Source organism: Tetrao urogallus (genome assembly GCF_951394365.1).
Source record: "Tetrao urogallus genome assembly, chromosome: 7".
NCBI lineage: Eukaryota > Metazoa > Chordata > Aves > Galliformes > Phasianidae > Tetrao > Tetrao urogallus.
In genome coordinates this window covers 5,908,278-5,931,951 of record NC_136820.1, presented here as the reverse complement: position 1 = coordinate 5,931,951, position 23,674 = coordinate 5,908,278, and the positions used below count along the sequence as shown (strand labels likewise).

Here is a 23,674-nt window from a genome sequence, read left to right as displayed (position 1 = left end):
TGCTTATGGCTTCTGTCTGTTTTGGCATTGGCATCTTCTAAGATGACTCTACTTGCCCAATATTTTATGTATTTGCCACTCTCACCACCCACTTTTATCCCTGCATCAGGCAGTTGGAAGCCCAACTTCTCCCACACACCAGCAAACCAGCACACAGAAGTCCCTGCTGGGGATGAGCTGGGGAAGCAACCACCCTCTGTTGTCTGCAACAGGGAGCCAGGAGCTTCCTTCAAGGCTTGCTCCAAGATTCAGACACCAGACCGAAGGCAGCACTAGTGGTGTCTGCAATGCTTTCCCTTTAGGCGAACAAGAATCCAATCTAATTCCAGAAGACCAATTTTTAACTCACACGTTTCTCCTGAAAAGCGGATAGAGAGGAATTATGGCAGAGGTGGCTAAGAGATGAAGCTAATAGCTTGATTGAAGTAAAATATATGGTATGAGAAAATCATCTACTGCAGCTACAGGAGCTGCCTGCGACACAGAGTGGGAGGTTGGTGGAGTATCACGCTTCCTTTTGGCCATTCCCTTTTTCTCTGGGGTGAGTGCAGCCCAGCCATGGAGGTGTGAGAGAAAGCAAAGTCCTAGGAATTCTCCCAGGGAATTTGGCAGCTGCCAGTTTGTGTGGGTGCAATTCTGCCTCTTGGCATCTTCCAAGGCCCAGCACTGCACCTTCTCTGCAGGGCGAGTGCAGTTCTTCCCTTGCACAAAATCTCAGAGCCACTGAGGCAGGCCAAGCAGAAGCATGAAGTCCTTCATCACTTGCTAGACTCCATCTATTTCTTTTCTTTCCTTTCACAAGCCTACCTCCATTTGAGCAGCTCAGAACATGCTGTGGCGTGCATGATTTCTTTCAGCTTTCACATGAGACAATATTCAGAACACTTAGCAAATGCCAGTTATCCATGCTCTCAGTCTTTCCCAACTACTTGCCTAAAGCTAGAGGAGAGCTTCACGTCCCAGCCTAGGTTAGAAATTCAGGTTTCCCTTCTCTGATGCTATGCTGAAATCTCAGACGTACATGCATTTATCTCAGATAAATCAGCATTCACCTGAAGTTGCTCCTGCTGTGTTCTGACAGTCATAAAACGAGTTTCACTGATCTGAGTCACTTAAAAAATGTATGTTTTCTAGAAAAACTGCAAGGTTTCTGTTACGTCCTTGCTGAAGTGTATGGACCACACATAGCTGAACTGTAAGTACCGCTGTGTTTTCTCAAGCTTTGCTTTAGTTCATGCTTCAGAAGTATGGATGTATTATCAGACTGAAGTTCAGGGTTCTCATTCAGAAAATCACATGGTTTCTAAAGCCAGGATGCCAGCTTGGCATTTGGCACAGCTCTCTCTGAGTGAATAAATGCAGCCTGCCACCGTGACCACTTCCATGCGACATTTGCCCCTCAGATCAGGCCCACCTGATGTAATTACCTTGTGAAATTCAGCTCTTCTGGTGGAGAGAGAAATTTGAATAACTCACGTGCACGAGGCAGCCCTGACACAGTCCCACTGTGTTAATACTTGTCTCTGGCTTTCCCTTTTACCTTTAATCAAGCTTTCTAATTGTCAGCCCCTACATGCTCCCAGCCCTGACCTTGATACACGCTGCTGGGGAAGGCTGTTAGGTAATGTTGGTGATTAAAGAAATAACATGTAGGCCACTTTATTTCCTTTGAAAGTTCTTAGTTTAATTAACAGAGCTGTTGCTACACCTTTTTCCTCCCTCGGGTTTTTATTTTTATTTTTATAACTAGCCAAGGGACTGCAAAGTGCTTACAGGACTAAGAAGTGCTATAATCCAACATTTTAATTTAATTCTTCATCAGCCCAGAAGTGCATCCCAAAAAAGATGGAAACAGCCCTAGCACTTGTGCTTGGTGATTAAATGTTAAGGATCTTTGAAGGCTTTCTGGTTATTTTCCTGAGTTAATGACTGAAGATGTGTGCCAAATTGCATATGTATTAACTTTAACCTTTAAGTCTTTGTCAGGCTTGTGATTGATTAAAAAACGCAGCCTAACACATTTGATTCAGGTCCTGCACATCAAGTGCAGTGCTTTTTCATCATCCTGGTATCCATTTCCACATGCTGAGTAGGATGCTATGACAGAAAGTCGTTTGAGTCTGACAACATGCTGAGCAGTGGCTATGGACCATGGCAAAGCATGCTGAGGTTATCTGGTAGTGCTGGGGAGATTTAGCTTCCCATGGAAATTTCTCCTGCTTCCAGATACCTAGAAGAATGTGTTGGTCTCTGTTTTAACACCATTTCCTTCAGCATAGACAGGGAAATGAATGCCGATGTGGTCTGCCATTCCTTGAGGCTGTGCAAACAGGATCCAGGACAACCCCTTTGTCATCTCTACCCTGCTCCCAAGGTGAGTTACTTTTCAACTTCTTTCAAAGCTGCAGGCTGTGGATGGCCCCTCAGGCTGGGACCAAGCATGCAGAGGTTCCCAGGCCATGTGAGTTTTTTGGGAAAAACAACAGCATTCAGAAAGTGGACACTTTCAGACAGTATCTGTTTGAGCAGAAGGTACACAACATACTGTTTGATGTATCAGCAACGTGGTTGCTGGAGAGTGGGAATAACAGGGCCAGGCTCCCTTGTGCCAGCCTGGGCCAGGGAGAAAGAATATACAAGTATCTCATTTTCTCCAGACTTTATTGTTAAGCAGACAAATAACTCCCAACCCAAAGCTCAACAGCAGTTCACCTACAGCCCCGTGTTACCATGGCACAACATGTTATCCTTCATTTCTGTGACAACATACATAGGGCCAAGCTTCCCATGCAGATGGGGGTTATTTGACTTGGCTTGGTCTGCCATGGGAGAGGGTTAAGCTAACTTGCATGGCCTTTGGCCACAGGCTGGAAACAGGCAGTTAGCAAGGCTTTGGGGATGTACTCGTTACACCATGGTAACTTAATTGCCTGTCAGACTATATTAATTCAATAAAGGTGTCTAAGCAGGTATACTTGGTTTTGGGGGTAACAGCTGTTGTTTTCAATGCCCATGCAGACACCCTGCACAGAAACCTGTGATCAATAGTGGCTGTATGGCAATGTCAAAAAGCAAGTGATTCATTGTGGCATCCACTTTTTGGAAATATTTTCCTTGCATCTTGGTAATGTCTCACTTGATTTCTAAAGGTTGGCATAAGATGTTTTACACAGAGCCTCATCCAGTACCTGGTAAAATCAGTGGGTTTTAATGGGTACATCTCCAGATTGGATTTAGCTCTCCTGGTATTAAGAGCTGCAGATATACCTGCCTTCCAAGAATGACAGTATCTTTTATTTTACAAGAAGCATGTGCCCCATGTAACTATGCTCTATGATAGTCACAGTGGAGGTATCTGCAACCAGATCAGGGATCAGGGAAGAAGATGAGTGCAGGAGAAAAGAGGGCCCACACCTATCTAACTCCACCAGGACACTGCCCAAACTTCATCTGACCTCTTCCTTCAGAAATTCTGCATCTGAACTTGTGGAAGGGTTTATAGATCCTTCCACCTTTCCCGAGCACACCAGAGCTACCCACTGGAGGTGCTCTCTTAGTGATGGCCAGGTCTTTCCTCACTTTTGTTTGCCTCTGGCACTTTCAGCCCTGGTAGTTGCATGAATTTTTTCTTTTCCTTCACTTGCAATAGCAGTGGAGGCCCTGTCAGTGACTGTGGGGCCTCATAGTTTGCTGTTTTATTTTAATTAGGAGTGCTGAAGGTGGAGGTGAGAGGCCATCAGGCTTGCCAGTGTTGCAAAGCACCCAGAGGACAGCTGTGGGAGTGGTGGCTGCATTTTCACCACAGTGCAAGCCCCAGACACAGATTTTCATGTGGGCTTCCTTTCCAAAGTGAAGGAATAAAGAGAAGTAGAGACCAACCAGCACCTGGCTTCTCTATTAAAGAAAATGATTACTTTACTCAGACTTCAACCTCCATTTTAGCACCCCTTGTATCACAGACAGCACAGGGAGATGGGAGGAGAAGAGCGCTGCCCCAGATTCATGCTCAAGTGGTTGATAAATTGCCCACAGTAGCTCTGTGACAAGTCGTACTGAGTGAAGATGAATTATGGGTGAAAAAAATTAATATACCGTTAGAGACACAGATGCATAAAATGCAGTTTACCTCACATTTGCTCCTGCGGTTTGTAATTTGATCGATCACTTCAGTTATATGAGCCTGCAAATGTTGGCTCAGTCCCCTGCCAAGTGTTTGGACAAGACTTAAATACTAATGACTATTTTGTTCGACCGTATCGATTTTCAGGTACTTCGTTTATTCATTTAGACTTTTGGATGCACATTTTCCCAGAATTATTATTGTGTTTGTACTGGCAAAGGGACTGATATATAAAAGCAGAATGATTTGCCCTTACAAACCCATATGATGTATTTTTCATTGTCTTTAAGTGGCATATATCAGTACAGAGCTACTTTTTCAGTCAGTCGTTTTTGCTCATTCTCTGTGAGGTTGCTGTAGTGAGATCATGTGTACCAAAGAAGAGCCAAGGCTTCAGAGACCCAGCAGGTTACCTGCACGATTTTAGTGCGGCACACCAAGTATATGCAATATGCTCTGTATTACATATTTTCCCTGTCTCTGACAAACTACTCAAAATCAATATGCTTTGTGGCTTAACATATATCAGCACAGGACAGATCTAATGTTGGCTCCAGTACAGCCAATGGCTACAGTTATCCAAGCTACCTGGCTTAGGATGACTAGATATTGCTTTAGGGAAAGAAATTTGTTGGCAGACTTTCTGCACCAAGGCTCATGACAAGGGTGTATAAGAAATCACCACAAGAAAAGGACAGAAATAGGACAAGAGGTTCAGGCTGCTGAGCTCCTTTTCCAGCTCTTGGGAGAGAGCAGGTTTGCAGGAGGTTCATCTCAGTCTCAATCTCGGATGTTTTAAGCCAGTCAGCCTGTTCAGTTAAATGGAAATACTTTAATTGATTTTATTGGGCCAAAATAATGGCTTGACTTCAGAACTGGCATCCTGCTGCTACCAATCTCTTAAACAATCAGTGTTGGAAGGAGCATTTACTGTTATTTCTGCCTTTTGGAGGACCTATTCTGCTCCTCATCACTTCTCTGTTCCATGTCATTAGAGGCCTTCTGGCTGCAGGCTTCAGCTTAATTGCAACTAGCAGGATTTTACTGGGAGTCATCTTGTATGAGCAAAGATACATGTATTTATGCTAATGTCATTTTATCTTACCAAAGTAAGCTTCATAGGCACAAGCACTGATGCTGGCTCCCGTCCCTGATACCATCAAGCCTTTCACTGACTTTGTGTGAAACCAGAACCACGTTCTTCATGGATATTACAGTGGGAACTCTTAGGAACGAGCCTGGACTTGCCTGAGTGCTGTGGTTGAGATTCTGGATGGCATAGGCTGACTGAACGTTTTGATCATGTGTATGGGAAATGTTGAGTTCTGGCCTGAGCCACTGATTGCTCACCTGAGGCAAGCACTGAGGCAGCCATGGGAGCACAGGTGAAGGCAATTCAGCTGTGTGATGAAGGGTGGAGCCTGGCTGCACCTCTCCTAGACCCATTGAAGGGCTGACCGCCACTGGGGAAGGGTCTCTTGCTGGAGGACCCTTCTTTTAGAGTTTTTCTGTGAGCCTAGGACATGGGTGAGCATTTCATTTTTAATTATGTCTTTCCACCATAATAATCTTTCTAACTACAAAACCTGTAAAATACCAGCCTAACCACGCTGCTCTGCTAACTGCACATTTGTTGTTTGTGCATCATGTTGCAGAGCAAGCGCACCAGTGTTAATGGAAGTGTTATTTCTAGAGAACAAGGACTAAAACTAAGGTGTATCACACATTTGAATGTGTGCCTCTGGAATCCTTAGGCTTGCTAGGAGCATCTTACAATGATTCTTTTTGATAAAAGACAGGATAAAAACAGCTGGGCTAGAGTGATAATGGTGGTTCTGGAGTGCAAACGAGTGTCCCAGGCTGCTCATATCTGCCTGAGGGACAGCCTGAGCAACTCTGACCAGATGAAGCAAGGCTATGAGAGTCCAAGTCCAAAAGAATGGAGTAAAACAGAACCCAGAGTCATTGCCCAGGGAGGAGAAAGAACCAAGTCAAGCCTGGCATGTTTTAGAGCAGGGCTTGCAAGGGAGGTCCCTATTTTGGGCCCAGAGCATGTATCGTATGGTTTGGCTGTCCTGTGTGATCCTTATGATTCCCCTAAGGACTTTACTTTGCACCTGTGGGTCTCCACCTGCAATACTGTGTCCTGGCCCAGTGCCCCCAGCACAAAAAGGATACAGAGCTATTGGAGCAGGTCCAGAGGAGAGGGCCAGTGTTGGTACGCCTCTCCTATTAAGAAAGGCTGAGAGAGCTGGGCTTATTCAGTCTGGAGAAGACAAGGCTCTAGGGAGATCTTCCAGTACTTGAAGGGGACTTATAAGCAGGAGGGGAAGTGACTTTTTACATGATCTGATAGTGATAGAACAAAGGGCAATGGTTTTAAAGTAAGTGAGTTTTAGGTTAGGAAGAAATTTTCTAGTCAGATGGCAGTGAGGCATTGGCAAAGGGTGCCCAGAGAAGCTGTAGATGCCTCATGCCTGGGAGGAGTTCAAGACCAGGTTAGATGGGGCCCTGGGCAGCCTGATCTGATGGGTGGCCCTGTCTATGGCAGGAGGTTGGTTGCTCGTGCACTGCTGCTGTGAGCAAGAAAGGGTCCTCCTCTCCTGCTCAGCAGAAGAGGACTGACAAATCTTACCTCCTTGGAAATTCTTCATGTGTCATATGCAAATTTAAAGCCATTTTGCTCATCTAAACCTTGAGATATTATATTGGAGAAATAATAGCACTTGGAAACATACACAGTATGCAGATGCAAGGTGCATGTTTGGTTTAGAACTTGCCCAGTGGGAAGAGAACAGGAAACGTTATCTTGGTTCCTTCCTAGCATCTCTCATTTATTGTTTGCAACATATCCAGATTTTTATGATATTATCAACACAAATACATAATATATGCAAAGTATCTATATATGTAAACACGTAGACACCTCTGTTCCTTGTTTCTTGTTCTTATTCTTCCTTATCTCTTTATATTAACTACAATTTTTTGAGCCTTGAATCTCTCAATTAATTTGCTTTGACTGCCCCAATCAATTACGACGAGATGCTAAATTTTATCCCCAGTAAAAAATGTTGATAACAATTCCTTGAAATGCAAGTATATGCTGCTTTAATATCCCAAGCTGGTATATACACTGTTCAGGAAGGTGCTGTGACTTAAGGCGTATTTTCTGCCTTTTCCAAACACGTTAGTACTTCGGGCTGGGCATTGTCAGAACAATTTGTTCTTACTAACCATGTTGATCAGAAGCAAGGTACTAACGTACTCGTTACACACCAGTGGGATTTCTCTTTCCATGTGAAACATTTTCAAAAGTAGATTTAAATACATATAATTCTATATAAAAATAATATGTATAGTATATAATAAATACATATATTATGAGTGTGGACCTCAGGCATCCCCAGCGCGTTTATATTTAAGCAATCATGAAAGCTCATGGAACAGAAGCAGTTATTTCTTCTGAAAGAGGGCAAATGAGCAATATTTTCAGCCTTGCTTGAGGTCAATTATTTCCAGAATAAAGAGCTAGCCTTCCTAGAATCCAAATAGAAGACTTACTTTTGAGTTATTATTCTCTCCTTTGCATGTTCCCACATGCCAACTATTCCCCTGCTGGCAAGTATAGCCCCCAGATGTACAACATCAAATGTTGCCTTCATGCCTAGCACAGTATGTCAGACTGGCATTGCAAATCTATTCCCTGACCATCTAATGAATGGTTTGTTTTTCTGCAGAGCTCGTGGAGCAGTCAGTGCTCTGCAGCTCACATGCTGCATTCAGGATATGAATCTCAGCTCTTAAACTGATCTGGACTTTCTCTCAGGAAATAAATGATGCCCTGGGGCAAAATAAATGAACTCTCGCCACTGGAGCTTCATATGGGGTGATCAGATAATTGATTGTTCATCCAATAAAAAGTAGCTGATGATGAGTTTGTAGACCCACACATCATTTTTGTGCTATGACTGATATTAAAAAAAAAAAAAGTTTAAAATGGGAAAGAAAAATTTGTAATTTACTATGATGCTGATCTGTTTGGTTTTTTGTGTGTGTTTTGTTCTTGCTCTCCTAGGTGGGGTTGAGTGCTGCAATACGGAAAGCAAAAAGGATTTTGAAGAATTCCAAGGACCTGGTAAGATATTGGTGGTGTTGTGATGTTTTACAATGTATTTGCTTACTGGGAGTGAGTCCTCCCTCACTTTGCCCAGTCGTGAGCCATCTTGAACATCATAGAGTTGGATGGCTGAATCACTCCTACCATTCTCCTCAAGTGAGACTAGAAAGAACAGAGAAATAACAGAAAAAAAATGTAAAATAGAGGGAGAACAGATAAAACCTAATGGAAAATGCAGACTTGTTGAGTAGGGATAATTGTTGATATCTAACCAAGATATTCATGGAGCTGCTGACATCATAGTGCAGATCCACACTGGAATACCTGCTTTACCTGCTGTAAAAAGTACAATAGTATAAATACTTTGTTTAGATTTTTTACAAGGCACTCATCCTTTCCCTGTGCCCTTCCTTCTAGAGATGTTCTTCCTTCAAACTTCTTGAGTTATTTATCATTGCTGGGCCTCAGCTCCTCATCTCATGCATCCGCCATATCCCTAGCCATCCCTGCTTTGCCCTTGTAGACGTGTAGGAGGAAGCCTCATGAACGAAGTTGCTGTCTCGGAGCACAGAGGGTGCCCTTAGGGGTTGTCTGAAATTCAAGCAAAAGCCTAAATGCAAATTCTGCTTGTTTTTTTTTCCCTTTATGTCCCTCTTAAGTTGAAAGCTGGGGTTGGAAATCTTCCACCTCCACCAGTTTTCAGATTTACAGTGGATCTCTACTCAGTTGCAGAGAAGGGAAGGGTAGCTTTTATTCTGCTGGGTTCACTTATGAGCTCAGCCATGGAGTTTGCTTCCAGTTGTCTTCAGGCATTTAATTCAGAGCAAATGTTTTTGCTGTTTGTGAAGAAATTATTGATATTGCTTCTTCCTGAACCCTCACTGTGATGCTACTCTCAAAAGTGAAAATGAAGGTGCCTAATTAGCCTTTGGGCAATTGCCAAATTGTGAAGCCAGGGAAATAAACAATGCGCTGGAGAGATGGGTCTCAGCTCCTACAGAACAGCTACCAGCAGGATCTTATTCATTTTCCTCCCTATTCAGTGCTGTTCTCCTGATAGCCTGAGATTTCCTCTCAAATTACATGCAATACCCAATTCCCTTCCCAGGGTGCAAGCCCACAGTCTAATGCTTGCAGAAAGACTCTCTGAGTGAAGGAGGTCCTCTCTGTTAGATTGAGCTCTGGAAGCAGGTGTGGGATGGAGAGGGATTGATGAGCAACTGCTGCCTCTTAGGATGCAGAGCTCTTTACCTCCCTTGCATGGGCTTTACAAACTGAAATGAGGAGTCTAATCCTTTTTTTTTTTTTTTTTTTTTTTTTTTTCCTTTTCCTCCTGTTTGCACATCAAGCTGTGTCCCTTGTGTGGCAAGCCATGCCTGACCTCCACGGAACACAGCATGTCCTTTTGAGGTCTCCAAAGTAGGTTGGCATGGTTGGCAACAGTCCTTGGTGCAGTGGGGTCTCTTTCCAATGTACCAGTGCTCTACCATGAATTCAAATCTGCTGCACAATGCTCCTATACCTCCTCATCCTCCATCACTATGCCCTTGGCTTCTTTCAGCCCTGAATTGCCTGTTCATCAATGAAAAGGGCAATTAGGAAGTACCCTGGCTAAGAGCAGCAAGATCCTGTTATACCTGGCTTTCTCCAGTCAGTGGATTTCTAAGCCTGCACGAGGCCATATCAAATTAAAACAATTATCACCTCAGTGGTTGCACTTAGGCAGTTATATCTAGAGTGTGTCTTGTAATGATACTTTAAGAAAAACATATTAAAGGCAGAAAACTAATAATAGCAACACTTCTAGGGGCATAACAGGACCTCTTTAAAGTTTTGACCTATGTTGGAGGGAGACAGCAAGTTATCTTTTTTTCCTCGTAGCCACCATTTTGGGTGCCTTTGCTTTGTGGTGTGTTTGGAGAAAGAACTCCCCAGCCTTCTGGAAAGGTTCTTGCATGTTAACTGCCCCCATCTTGGCTCAGCTGCTGTGCATGACTGAGTATAAGACAGAGGTGATTAAAGCTGGTGCTAAGGAGATTGGAAGGTCTGCCTGGCTGACAGGGGATTGTATTTACTGAGCATTTCTTAGGGTTGCTGTGGGTTTGGGAAAAAGAGAAGGTATCTTCCAGATGTGGAAATGTGGTGAAAAATACTAAACCCGAAATATCGAGTGAGCTTCTCCATTCACTAAATGTAGTGAGCCATCTGTGAGCAACTCATTTAAACCAAGCACCAACAAACATCAGGGGCTTTTTCTTTGTTTTCATAAAACCAATTAAAATAATTACTGGAATGTCATTATGGAATGCTAACAAGCCATGAATTAAATATCATTGGTTGTTATGAACGTTTCTAGCACTAACTTTTCTTATGAATGGCAAGGCATCTTTGAGTAACAGCAGAGGAAAAAATTACTTCAGCAGAAGAGAGTTGTGCCTTTAGTATTTAATGAGAGTAAGCTGTATGTGTGCAGTCTAGTAGCCACTACATGTTGCCTTTAACTCACATCCCTGCAGCAGGAGAAGCAGAAAGCCACAGAAAGGAGACAGAGGGCTGCAAGGCAGAGCAGGGCACGAACCAGTCTCCTGCCCACCAACTGCTGCAATCATGGCATGGCTCTGCTGGGAAGATGCCTGCAATTCCAACCAGAGCTGAGCAGTGTGCTGGGGCTGCAGGCCTGCCTTCTTTTGAAGCTCATGAAGTTCCAGTGGGCAGCACTTTTCACAACGAGCTGAGAAAAATGCAGGAAAGGTTTTATTCTACTTGCAGCAAATGATAAACTTTAAATGAAGTCTGAAAGCAGAATAAAAGAAGACCTGCTTTATTAACTTATTTCTTGGAAAATTTTGTCTTTCTGGCGCAGTTTGGACTCCGGGTGCCTTAACTTCAAAGGCTTTGCATGCTGTGATTTAGGCTGAAGTAAGAAGCCAACAGCTTAGATGAAGACAGCACAAATCTTAGCACAATGGAAAGTTTTCAGAGCCTCCAGTGCTTTTGCAGGCAGCATTGAGATTAGTCCCACATGGAGGAGGTGGGGAAAATGTTGTATTTTTTTTTTTCTTAATCCTTTCCAGGAAGCTATACAGAGGTTTGCACAGCTTTTGGTCCCCAGTGCAATGCCAGCTTTGCCGTATGAGTCTGACAGAACTAGGGAGAGTTAGCTGGGTGTTTTGGGTTTTTTTTTGTTTGTGGTTTTTTTTTTTTTTTTTTTTTTTTTTTTTTGGCAGGTTTCTTGTTTCTTGGCTCCCCTAATTTTTCTCCTTTTGTTTCTTTGATTTCTCTGTGGTGTCCATCAGAGAGTGCATTGTCACTGCCCTACTTCCAGCGCTGCAAAGCTTCTATAAGCACAGCACAACTTTTTTTTTTTCCATCTTCTGCTCCTGCTGGTGGTGCAAGCATTACCTACTGTCTTCACACTGGGGGCTTCCTCATCTCTTCAGTACTCCCTTCCCTCCATGTTGAAATCCTAGCTGTGACTTTCTGCTGAGGATGGCCTCTGCTCTTACTGCTGTGTAGCTCGTCTCCATTGCTCCTTGCAATGCCCAAGCCCAAAGCAAATGCCTGCCTTCACAAGAGCTGTGGGGCAGTGCCCAACACACTGATGAAACCCTGCCTTGCTGCCCTTCAGCAACCTCTAGGAGTTGCAGAATCACAGAATGGCCAGGGTTGGAAGGGACCTCAAGGATGATGAATCTCCAACCCCCTGCCACATGCAGGGCCACCAACCTCCCCATTTAATACCAGACCAGGCTGCCCAGGGCCCCATCCAACCTGGCCTTGAACACCTCCAGGGATGGGGCATCCACAGCCTCTCTGGGCAGCTGTTCCAGCAGCTCACCACTCTCATAGTAAAGAACTTCCTCCTAACATCCAACCTAAATCTTCCCTCCCTCAACTTAAAACCATTTCCCCTCATTCTGGGAGTTCTCCATCACTCAGAGCTTTGCATGCTATGGTTGCTGCCCCTTGTGGTGATTAATAGCTATTTCTTGTCCTCTCCCGAGGTGTACACAGTACTTACCTTCTGTTTTATGTTAGGTTGGGAGCTGTAATCTCATTAGTGAGACGCTATCTTACTTTTCTTCTGTGTAAGTAAAGTGTGTAACACGAGGGAGTTGGTCCAAGGACAGAGGAGCTATAGCAATATAAATAATTACTCTCCTTTGCATGAAGTAATGAGTATGTCCATCTGCTCAGCTGTTTCAGATTTATATGGCTGAATATGGCCTTAGTGAATACAATTAATTAGACTGTGCATCAACTATCCCTCCGTATTTACTGGCCACCTGAATACTCCTGGTGTTTAAAGACTGCCTGAACTTATTGTTAAACCACACTCACAGTGCATTTGTGGGTTTGAGCTGCAATGCACCAGTGTTTTCTAACCTGAGCATTAAGTAAGAAGGGCTCTTTTACTTTCTGAATCTTTCTGGTTACCTGGGACCTCCACTGGGTTGGCCTGTAGTCTACTAATGCTGGGAGAGTTCATCCTGCAGTTGCTGGGCTAGCCAGATCAAAGTTACTTATGAGATCCTAGATTAAAAAAAATCTCATTAAAAATCAAAGGCATTCTAGCACGTGCTGGATCCCCCCAATTTCTGCTCTCTTTGGCTCTTGACTTTTGGCTTATCCAAATCTCCCCACCAAGTGTGCAGAAGTCACCTTTTCAGCCTGCAGTGCGCATTGCTTTCACTAGTTCTGTGCTAAGTACAAGATACTGTCGTGTTTATTCAAGATGAGAATAGGTGATCTTACAAAGAGTGGAAAAAAAATAACTTTGGTGCATGACAGGAGGCAGTTTGATGAGAGCTTCTTCCTTCCTTTCAATTTTACAGCTCTCTGAAAGTAAATGTACTTGGTTTAGAAAATGTTCAGTTGTAATCCCCAAGTTGACTGCTGCGTCAGGTCTAAATCCTCAAATCCTCTGGCATGTGGCATCTTTAATGGAGTTGTTGGTGTTTTCAGATGCTGGTGGGCAGAAAATACATGGTTTAGCTTTGGACTTGACTGACACAGTGTCTCTATGAACTAATGTATTCATCTTTTTTTATTTTCTTGCCCTCCAGAAAAGGACCGTGGGGTTCCCAAATGTATGTGCGTTTCCTCTTCTGGCTGACCTGTGTGAGAGGATTAAATAGTATGTATAAAGTTTTCAGCCCTTCACCAGAAACAGAGTGTGGTACATCTGTTTCTTTCAAAGGAGAAAAATAATCCTCACCTTTTAACAATTCTCCCTGTACTTCACTGTTGTTTCTTTCCTTCCTAAAACCACTGCCCAGGCAGTGCGCGTGGAAGCTGCATAGAGTTTTCAGGTGGGTGAGATTGCTCGGAGGGATGCCTGTGCTTTTGCAGTACTTAAAATATTTGTGTGCATTCAGCAGGTCCAAGAGGACAAATGTGCTCTGTCACAGAACGGAGCTCTCTGCTACACGGTGGTATGACACCTTAGGAGGTGCTGGCTTTTTCCTGAGATTTCTGGAGTCCCAGAGGCATCTCCATTGTGTTGCTCAGTGCCAAAACCCATATTCTGCCAGGCTTCAGGCAAACTAGGGATATGTGAAGAATAGGAATGAAGCAGTGCTTGCAAGTGTAGGAAACTTGCTAAGTATCTAAGAAAACTGGGTGGTTAATGGACAGGAAGAACAGCTTAACGTCATTGCTAACTTTGAGGCAGAGCCTTGAAAGGCTGAGGATATTAGACAGGTCATTTCTTCAGAAGCTGACTTTTACCCAATAAAATAAGCGTGTGTTTGTGTATCTACAGCTTGGTATGGAAACTGCAAGTCTCTAGGCTAAATGTAACAGAAGATGTGGTGTAAAGTCTTCTGGGATGCTCATGAGAATGAGTATATGCCATTTGTTTTTGAGAGAGGAAGAAGGTTTCCACCAGCTAAGACTCCATTCTGCAGCTCTTCTGCAGGTAGAATATTGCTGCCACTATTTCCTATCTGGCAGATTTTATAAGATGTGCCACACTGAGTGTGGTGTTCACTTCCAAAAGTGGTAGTTACTTCTACCACTGATGTGGTGCCCCAGTTTGTGCTGGAGGCTGAGGGTTTGCTATTGCAGCCTCGCACTAGTCCCTCAGTCATCAGATATTGAAGGATATCAGAATTTGCTCCTGTGGGCAGAGTCACTTTGAAATACAAGCAGAGAACTAAAATTGAGCACGGATCTGCAAACAACATGCCAGCTGTTTTCTGTTCTGAACGCTATGCTTCTCCTTCTGAATAGGTTTCCTTTCTTATGTTAACGCTGCATTTGTTGTTTTTGTTTTTCATAGTGTCCTAGGAAGTAAACTGCCTTTTGAAGACTTTGATGGAGATAAATTTAGTACTTTCCCAGTAAGCAAAACCTTTCCTTCGGTACAATAATCCCTTAATACTGAGAACGTCAGTGGGTTTCGTCACGCTTTCTGCAGAGCCTTATTAATTCATGTGAGAATGGTATAGAAGGGAAGCAGAAAAAAAAGTTTGTTGTAAAAGACTTGTTTGCTTCTGGATGAAATCACAGTCATTCATTTATGCCAGCTGGGCAGGCGCACACGTGGAGCTGTGCTCCCAGCAGAAGCAAATTGCTCTGCTGGTAAGTGGTCTGTTTACTGAATTTAGAAGAGGTAAAGTACCAACACGTTAAGAAAAAAAAAAAAACAATGCCCAGCTTATTTCTTCACCAAAGTGTGCAAGGTGTCATTTATTAAAGCTCAGTAAAAGCCGCCCTGAAATGCAACTCATTTACTGGGCTTTATTCCTGCACTTGGTGTTAGATTCTCATTTTAGATATTTTAAATTAAAAGCACCAGAGTAACGAGTGTTCTATCTGCGTGTTCCTCCTGCCTTGTAGACGCTGAGGGGCTATCACTGGCGTGGCAGAGACTGTGATGACAAAAACACCACCGTGTACCCTGGCAGACGGTAAAGCTTTTAATTATTTCAGATAATTTAGTTGCTTGTAACAATTGTGGCTCTGTAAAGGACAAGCTCCATATTTGTTTTTAGGCAATCTGTGAGAGGGCACAGCGTTTCTCATTGCCTTTGAGTGAGGTGCCCTTCCGCGCAGGAAGGAAATTCTAATTATTTTACATTCTTCATGGAAAATAGCACAAAGCTTCTGATTTCCTCCCCTTCTTTCCCTTATTTTCTGTAACACTGTATAACCCTTTCTAATTCTGTTTCAGTCCTGATAACTGGGATGCGAAAAGCGACTCTAACTGCAATGGCATATGGGTAAATAAATGAAGTTACATCTTAGAATTCCCTCCTGATTGCTTTTTCTCCTCCTTTTGAAATAGTCCATAAATGTTGGGGTTTTACTATTCTGGTTTATTAACTGGTTTGGATTACTCCATTTCTTTACTTCCTCAAATAAAATTGCATTTATTAAAAAACAAGGGAACACAGAGGAAGCAGTTATGAGAGTTTGTTTATTGATGCTTATGATTATTTAAATTATAGCTATTATAATTAATTGAAATGTACGTAAACTTATTAGAATAATTTAGTGGAAGGTGTCGTTATTACCATGCAGTGCTTCCGACAGGCAAACATTCAAGACCTAAATTCTAAGCTTCCATTTTGTGTTACCATTTTTCGAGCACTGGATAGAGACATTCATCTGCCCTTTCCCTCCATCAACAGGGCCTGGATCCAAAAGATGGAATTCCCTACGAGGAAAAGTTCTGCAAAGGTGAGGCTTTAAAGCCGGTACAAGGAACAATGTCTATTTTGTGCTCATTTTGTATTTTAGTGTTTTTCTGATCATTGCCAATGTAGGGGGATGACAGTTCTCCCCTATCCTCGTGAGCAAGGTAAAATGGTGCATGTTCTTTTTCCTTTTTTGCAATCATGTAGATGTTGCTCTGCTAGCCTTGCTCTCCGTGCTCTGCCTTCTTACTCTATTAGGAGGGCTTTACGTGTTGGGAGCATTTCATGCCATTAACCAAGTGTGTTAATTAGGTGCGGACTCTCAGGGGGTGGTGCTGCTGGGAGACTCGGCTGGCGCGCATTTCCACATCCCACCTGAGTGGATGACTGTCACGCAGATGTCCGCGGTGAGAAACTGCACCTGGCCTGCCAAAATCACTGCTTGCTTTCCCCCTGCTTTTGTAATGTGTCCTGGATTGTTTTCCCTCATCTGTGGCATATGTGTAATAGGACAAGGGGCTCCAGTGCGCAGATTCTGTAGCTTGTTGCACAAATACATCTGCAGGCATGTAGGGATCACCAGGGGTTTGCAGTGGACTTGTCCTAAAGGGAACAGTTTCTGTAATGAGTGCAGAGCATCACTAGCACACTGATATCTGTCTTTAGGCAGCACTTCTATTTTTTAACAGAAATATAATTCACTCTGAATTACACCGAGATTCAGCTCTTGCAGGTCACTAATTTGAATGAGACAACAGGAGAAAAGATCATCTAAGCAAGCAGTAATTAGAAGGGGGGGATAAATTTGCAGGCATGCTCCTGTCCTTCGTTGCTGTGTGCTTCCACAAGCTGATGCAGCTCCCTGGCCTGTGTCACGTCCTCTGCACATCTCCTCCATCCCTGCAGAACTCCCACTACTCCTCCACTGAGCTCTGTGCAATATGAAAAATTTCTGGAGAACCACCTTTGTCCTAAAACTTCTGCAGTTATTGTGCTTTTGTAGGTCCGTGGGTCTGAGAGTTCCATGCATTTTTCCCTCTTCTGCTCCCAGAGCTGAGCTGATTTAAATGTTGCCAATTAGCCGTTGTTTTTCTTTGTTAAACGTTTATGAGCAATTATTAGATGAATGACACTGATGACAAAGTTGATGATGAGCATAATAAATTAGCACTAATGGTAATTGAGATTATCTTGTCTAATAAAGATGGTAATGACACTGATGGTGATGATGATTCTGGCAGTAACGCTGGTGGCAGAGCTATGCAGGCAAGAACAGTTTTAGACTACGTCAGCATTTTATTGCTACTGACATGAGGGTTTAGAAAGTATTTCTCTGCTAGCTAGATGGCATGCTGAGGCAGAAGTATCAAGGCCTGGTGCTGGAGTGCAGATGATGTTCAGGTTGCCTGTTGTTACTGTCTGGTGCCTGTGGAGCAACTTGCGTGGTCATCTCTGTGTAAAGTAGAGAATCGATGTTCTCAGAACTGAACTCCAGCTCCATGATGTGCTGGAAAGAGCAAGGGCTGGTTGGAAAGGGAGAAATGGTTCTTCTCCCATAGAGTCACTCACTGCCTCAAGTTGTATCGGGGGAGATTTAGACTGCAGATCAGGAAGAATTTATTCATGGAAGGGAGTGGTCAGGCACTGGAACGGGCTGTCCAGAGAGGTGGTGAAATCCCCATCCCTGGAGGTGTTTATGAGACATGGATGTGGTGCTTAGGGATGTGGCTTAGTGGTGGAATTGGTTGTGTTTTGAGATGGTTGGACCTGGTGTTCTTATGGGTCTTTTCCAAGATAAATGATTCCATTATTCTAAGTCAGAGCATGAGCCCTGCACTGGGGGAACAAGGACGAAGACATATTCACTCTGGCCTTTCATAGTCATTCCATTCACCCACGGTGTAGGAAATAAAAGGAATTAAGGGATTGCTGGAACTGGAGAAGCTAAATACAACTGTATTCAAGCATTTCTACTGAACAAACATACAACAGATATATTGATGCAGTGATAGAGTTCAGTGCTGTGAACTAACAAGTGTTTAAACGCTAGCAGTGCTAAAATGTTTAATTAGCAGCTACCCCTAACTAAGGAAAGTGTCACCTGTGAATTAAATTACTAGTAAAAAAAACACTTGGAGCTAATTCAGAAGTTGATGCTGCTTATCCCTCTTTATTGCTTCCTATTCCTCTTTCTTGCCCTTCTGCATCTTACTCTGTCTGTATATAGAAAGCCTGTAGCAGCAACTTATCTTGCTTCGGGGTCAAGAAAGTGCAATATGTTTCTTGAGAAATAGTGTTACATCCTGTTGGTAAATGTCCTTCCTGTGTAGGTCTAATTACAAAGTGAAAAACAGTCATTTTGAGCTTTTAAAAGTTCTGGATGTTTCTGCAAAGGGAGAGAAGAATAAAAGCACGTGTAGTTGCATGCTACCTGAGAACTTTGCAGAGAGATACCTGACCAAGAAATATCCCTCCCTTCCTCTCATCTTCCTTTCCTCGTCTCTCTCTTCCTCTTTCAAATGCAAAAATGAAAATGTTAAAACAGTAGGCCATGTTTCTCCATTCCTGTAAAAGCCAAAAAATAGCAGTGTGCTCTGGGGCTGGTCACAATATGCCTTTCATGGCCAGCAGGCACTTTCTTTATGCTCTCTTCCTCGTGAAGAATTTCTGAGCACACCTAGGGCTGGTTCTGTGACTAGAGAGGGTGCAGAGGGTCTAAATCCTGCTCTCACAGAACCACCCATAATTGCAACCACAGCAAGAAGAACCTGACATCTGGGCTCTGCAAGGAGGGGACAGTGCATTGACTTTGTCTACCTGCTGCCAATCTTAAGGCATTTCTCTCAGATTCCAACAAAATTTCTTTGATAGGACATGTTGGAAAATTAGTTGATAAAATGGTTTCTTTTGTAGTCAATAGTAGAGGGAGTTCAAAGCTTTAATTTCCATTTCAATGGTGATTCAGTCCTCTACATAGAATTCCAAGTAGGGCTTTTCCCCCCCAAGAGTTTTACTACTTTCCAAGGAAAATGTTATGTGCCTCTTAACTCAAATTCACAAGATTCAGTTTTTTATTACCTTACCAATTTTCTGCATTTTACATATTTATTTTGTATGCTTTATATATTTAATGTATTTCGTATTTATCCTTACATGTGTTCGCATATGCAAGGGTAAAGTAAAATTTACACTTTAACAACTCTGTGGGCCCTCTTGTTAATCAGCACCACAGCAGCAGCAGCTGTTAATTCCTCCTTTAGAGCTAATTATGTGGGGAAATAATTTTAGAGGAGAGGTGCTGAGAATTCAGTTAAGAGGCTCTGCAGCACTGGTGCTTTGTCTGATTATGCTACCATGCAAAGGAGCAGCAAAGTTGAGTGAGGAAAGAATGAGTATATTGAAGAGAAATTTCTACACTGAGGTGGGCTCAGATTATCATTTGGATCATTGGATGACCAGCAGAGGGTGGCCAGAAGATGAGCACCTGGTTTGGGCTGAACAATTTGGAATTCAGATCCTTGCTCTATCTTCTCGAAGGCTGCTGTTGGGAAGCAGCTGTATGAGAAGATGTTATATATTGGGCTTTGTATTTCTCTTTCTAGCTGGGAAGTTATAGTCGTGTTTTGTGGATGTTCCACTAAATTCATTGTGGAAGGTGTCCATTGAAAGCTTCTGCTCAGATAAGCACGTTATTTCTAATCCCTAAGCACCCCAAGTAGAAGAATTACAGGAAAGGAGTTATTCAACTGTACAAAGGATTATTTTGGCTTCCTTGTCAACGGGTCTTAGGTCTGCCAGCCCTTTCTCCTTTCTTTAGCAATAACTGAGCTGAACGTTCATTCCTTTGACATTAAAATTCTGACACTAAAAATTAAGTGTAATGCAGCAGGCCTGCTTTTTATGAGGTTTAACAAAGCAGAAGAAACACTGTTGGTTTTGTCGGAGGTGGATGTTTTTTCGTGGAATTTTAATGTTCAAAACACTGGTGTGTCTAGCCATGGATATTGCACTCCTGCTGCTCTGTCCATCTGCTTGTAATTGACTTCCAAATAGCTACTAAATGCAGCATTTTTCTGTTGTATGTCTGGGATAGGAGCTCACTTTTAAATCTCATTTCAGAAAACATTTTATCTGGAGATAAAAGCAGTGTATTTATAAAGGAGCTGGAGTTATCCTCTCTAGGAAGATGAATTTAAAAGCTCTTGAATCTCTATTTCATGCTAAATAAAGACGAAAATAAATCCCTCATCCATCTATCTGTAATTCAGTAAATATCTATTTGCCCACAAATGCAATATCTTTGCATATCTCGTTTAAATAACAAGTTACTGCTGTATATTTCCAATGAAAATATAAAAAGCAACATTTCTTTACATTTGAGTTCAGGAACATTTGCCCTCTCACTTTTTTTTTTTTTTTTTTTTCAGCCCCAATAGAAATAACAGCAATTTGATCTGTGAAAAATCTTATTCAAAACATGTTCTAGCTTCTCTGTAAATCTGGTGAGTTGCAGCCAAGTTTCTCCCAGCTAGCATTATAATTACATGCTGTATTTTGGAGAAATAAGGTGATAATATTTCTGATTTCACATTTATAGCCCTTGCAACTTTGCATGCCACTCATGATTTATGAAAAGATGGGATGTTTCCTCGTCAGGAGCTCTAAGCTTATTTTCATAATAAGAACATTGTCTCAGGTGTGTAGTGCTGTCAAGAGGAACTTAACACTGCTAAAATGACTATAAAAACAAATACCTGATTTTCCTTCAGATAAAGGGATACTTCAGTGCTTTCACAACTTCTGCATCTGCCTTTTCTAAATAGCTCTGTTATCATTAAGTTTCTGGTGCCCTTTTGCGGTCTGATTTTGAAAACATCTTGCCTTAGAAACACTGAGCATTCTTCCATTTAATCTGATTTTGTCCAGCATGGCTCAGTGTGTCTTTAGCATCAGCCTTGGCTTTGCAGTGCAAGAGGAAGAGGAGGGTTTGGGGAGGTATGCTTCAAGCTAGGACACATCTAAGAGGTATAAAGGTTCCTTTGAATCAAGACCCATCTAGGGCATTTGAGACTAAAATACAGCATTTGAAGCTAGCATGGAATAACTTTCTAATCATTCTCTGCTAAAATCTGGCACATAGGCTGAAGCATGGTTTCTCAGCCAGAATAGGCTGAGAGAATGGTATTTAAACAGGGCTGTGCTGAGAGGAGTTTTAAGCTAAAAGTCAATGTAGATCCAACTCTACTGTGGGCCACATTTGCATCTGAGGCTAAGCAAAAGGCAGTCTGTTAGGCTGTGCTTTCCAAATTACAGCTCTGCAAGTTCAGGGTCTAGCATTCATCTGAAATTAACTGCTCATCTCCACCTTTCAGTCCTGAAATATCTTCAAAAGTCTGACTTAAATACTTTGCTGGAGCGATGTCAATGCCAAACCTATCTACAGTTTTCAAATGCAGCTATAATTCTGGGCTCAAATGTTCCTTTCCAGAGCAATTTGCAACTTAATTAGATTCTGGCTAATTCATATTTAAGCTAAGATTGCAGGGGAAAAACAGTTAAAAATTATTATGGGCTCTGTCCAATGAAAACATTATTCTGGAGTGACAGTATGAAAAAATGGTAGACAGAAAAATACAGAAAGATGTCTTGGTTATAGAAAAACACATTTGGACTCTATACGGTGTATGATGTGTTTGATACAAAATCATATCTATAGCTTGTCCTATATTAAGTTACTTCTTTCAATATTTCTGTTGTCTTCACAGCCAATCTAAGGGAGATAAGTGCAGCAAATGACCAAGTTGAGCTTAGCCCCTTGATCAAGTGTCTGCTTGCAAATAAAGCTGTCACTTTTTAGGGTGAGAGGTTCAGAAGTTCCTTCCAGTCTTTAAAATATGCACACATGCATATATGCAGCTACAGGCAAGAACACACACACACACGCACACAAATATATATATATATATATATGTATATGTATATGTATATATATATGTATATGTATATGTATATATATGAGAGAAAAGCCACTGAAAGCTGTTAAGCCAGACCCATTTTCACCTTGGTAACTAATGCAGAGCCTCCATAAGTAGGTCAGATAGGCTGTTACATGCTTTATGCTGGCATCTGCCATGCATTAGGCTGCATTGAGCTCAGCTTCAGGATTTCATTCCCCCTTGCCCCCCTTTCTCTTGCCTCTCCTCCTCTTTTCCTCCCAGCCTCTTACATATAAAGCCCATAATCATATACTCAAGTAAAGCTCCTATTCACTTAAATGATAATTTTGTGGAAATAAAGACTTTCTGAGACACCGAGAATAGCTTTCAGTTAACTCTGACCCTGTTGGAGAATGAATTTCTGCCTGCTTGCTGTTGATAGCTGTGATGGTTTAAGGAAACCCCTACAACTGATTTAAAAGAAAATGAAGCTAATAAATTACATAGATTAAACCAGCCTGTAAGTTCTCTTATTTTATGTTTTGACCTTCTTTGGTTATTGCTATTTTCATCAACAGTTTTTTCAGTTTGAGCACGTTGAATTTATACATTTGTCTTTGTGAGCCCAGCCCGGTCTGGGATAAGCTGCAGATTTACTCCATATTCTCGTCCTTCTGCAGTAGCACAGTTTCTGGAGGCCATTTTTTCTCTTTCATCACTTTTTGCACTGTCACAAATCGAAAGGTAGACAAACAGGGTACTTCATTTTGGGTGTGTGACCACACAGAGGCAGACATTTTAAAAATAAATAAATTGAGGACAAAGACCAGCAGAAGTACAAGACATTTGCATTGTAGAGGTTTTTAGGGACTGGATGCTCACAGCTCGTGCTGCTGGAGATTGCAAGGGAGCTTGGAGTGAGTTCAGCATCATCCTTGCCTTCCCGTCCATCTGCCAGAGCGACTGTGGACAAAGCACTGCCATCTCTTCCTTTGTCTGGGTGTACTCACCTTTGGAAAGGCAGCAAACAGCTGTTATCTTGGTTGTGTCCATCTGCAACATGTGATGCGACTCAGGAAGAGCTTTGGAATCCTCTAGAATCAAAGAGTTGGTGGATGCAACTCTGACATCTCTGAATGCCCCTGGTTCTGCTTCTCCCTTCTCTGCCTCTTGGTATGTCCATTGTGCAAGAGGCAGCTTCTTAAATAATTACCACTATAACCATCATTGTAATTGCTGTTTTTTTTTGTCTGTAAAGGTGAAATTAAGTTGATTTAAAAATTTCTTTTTCAGAAATCATTTGCTAATCTCCCCATGGCTTTCACCGATGAGCTTGACTGGCCCCAGTTCTCAGAGATCACCGGGTTCCTAAACTCCACCATTGGGTAAGCTAATGGACAGGGAGGAGAAGCCATAGTGAGCCTCGAAAGCAACAAAAAAGCAGTGCTTGGAAGAAAAGACAAAAAATGCTGGACAGATGGGTTTCTAAAATCAAGGTCACCCTCTGATCTGGCAACGTGTTAAAAACCTTAAGTAAATGTACACTTCTCAGTCATCTAGCCCAGACTTCCTGAAATTCTCTGTGCTTTTAGAGCTGATCAAATTATAGCTTGGGAGGAAAAAAATAAAAGGAAGATGTTAAAAAATGAAATCTTACTTTTTTGAAACTTCCAAAGCAGTGAGAAGAAAAAAATAGATAAGAATAACAAAGATCAGCGTTTTCCTTTCTTTTTGCACCCTTTTCTCCTGTTTTATTTTTGTTCTTGAAACAGTAGAATAAGTGATAACCTGTGGTTATTTTGATGGTATTTCTTTTTCTGCAGGTGGGGCAGTCTTTTTTCCGTGTGCTTTTTTTTTT

At 42.3% G+C, this 23,674-nt stretch overlaps 1 protein-coding gene across 1 annotated transcript in view; it reads left to right on the top strand.

The window, feature by feature from the left end:
• The window catches only part of AOAH (acyloxyacyl hydrolase), a gene marked incomplete at both ends in the record, with an annotated part of 64,907 nt that overhangs the window by 13,322 nt on the left and 27,911 nt on the right, over positions 1–23,674 (top strand). The window contains 10 exons of the mRNA XM_079538199.1: positions 1,135–1,195; positions 2,275–2,374; positions 8,196–8,255; positions 13,304–13,374; positions 14,521–14,581; positions 15,081–15,151; positions 15,415–15,463; positions 15,875–15,923; positions 16,193–16,287; positions 23,110–23,201. Of these exons, the coding sequence (XP_079394325.1) occupies positions 1,135–1,195; positions 2,275–2,374; positions 8,196–8,255; positions 13,304–13,374; positions 14,521–14,581; positions 15,081–15,151; positions 15,415–15,463; positions 15,875–15,923; positions 16,193–16,287; positions 23,110–23,201 (709 nt within the window). The remainder of the gene's footprint in view (positions 1–1,134; positions 1,196–2,274; positions 2,375–8,195; positions 8,256–13,303; positions 13,375–14,520; positions 14,582–15,080; positions 15,152–15,414; positions 15,464–15,874; positions 15,924–16,192; positions 16,288–23,109; positions 23,202–23,674) is intronic.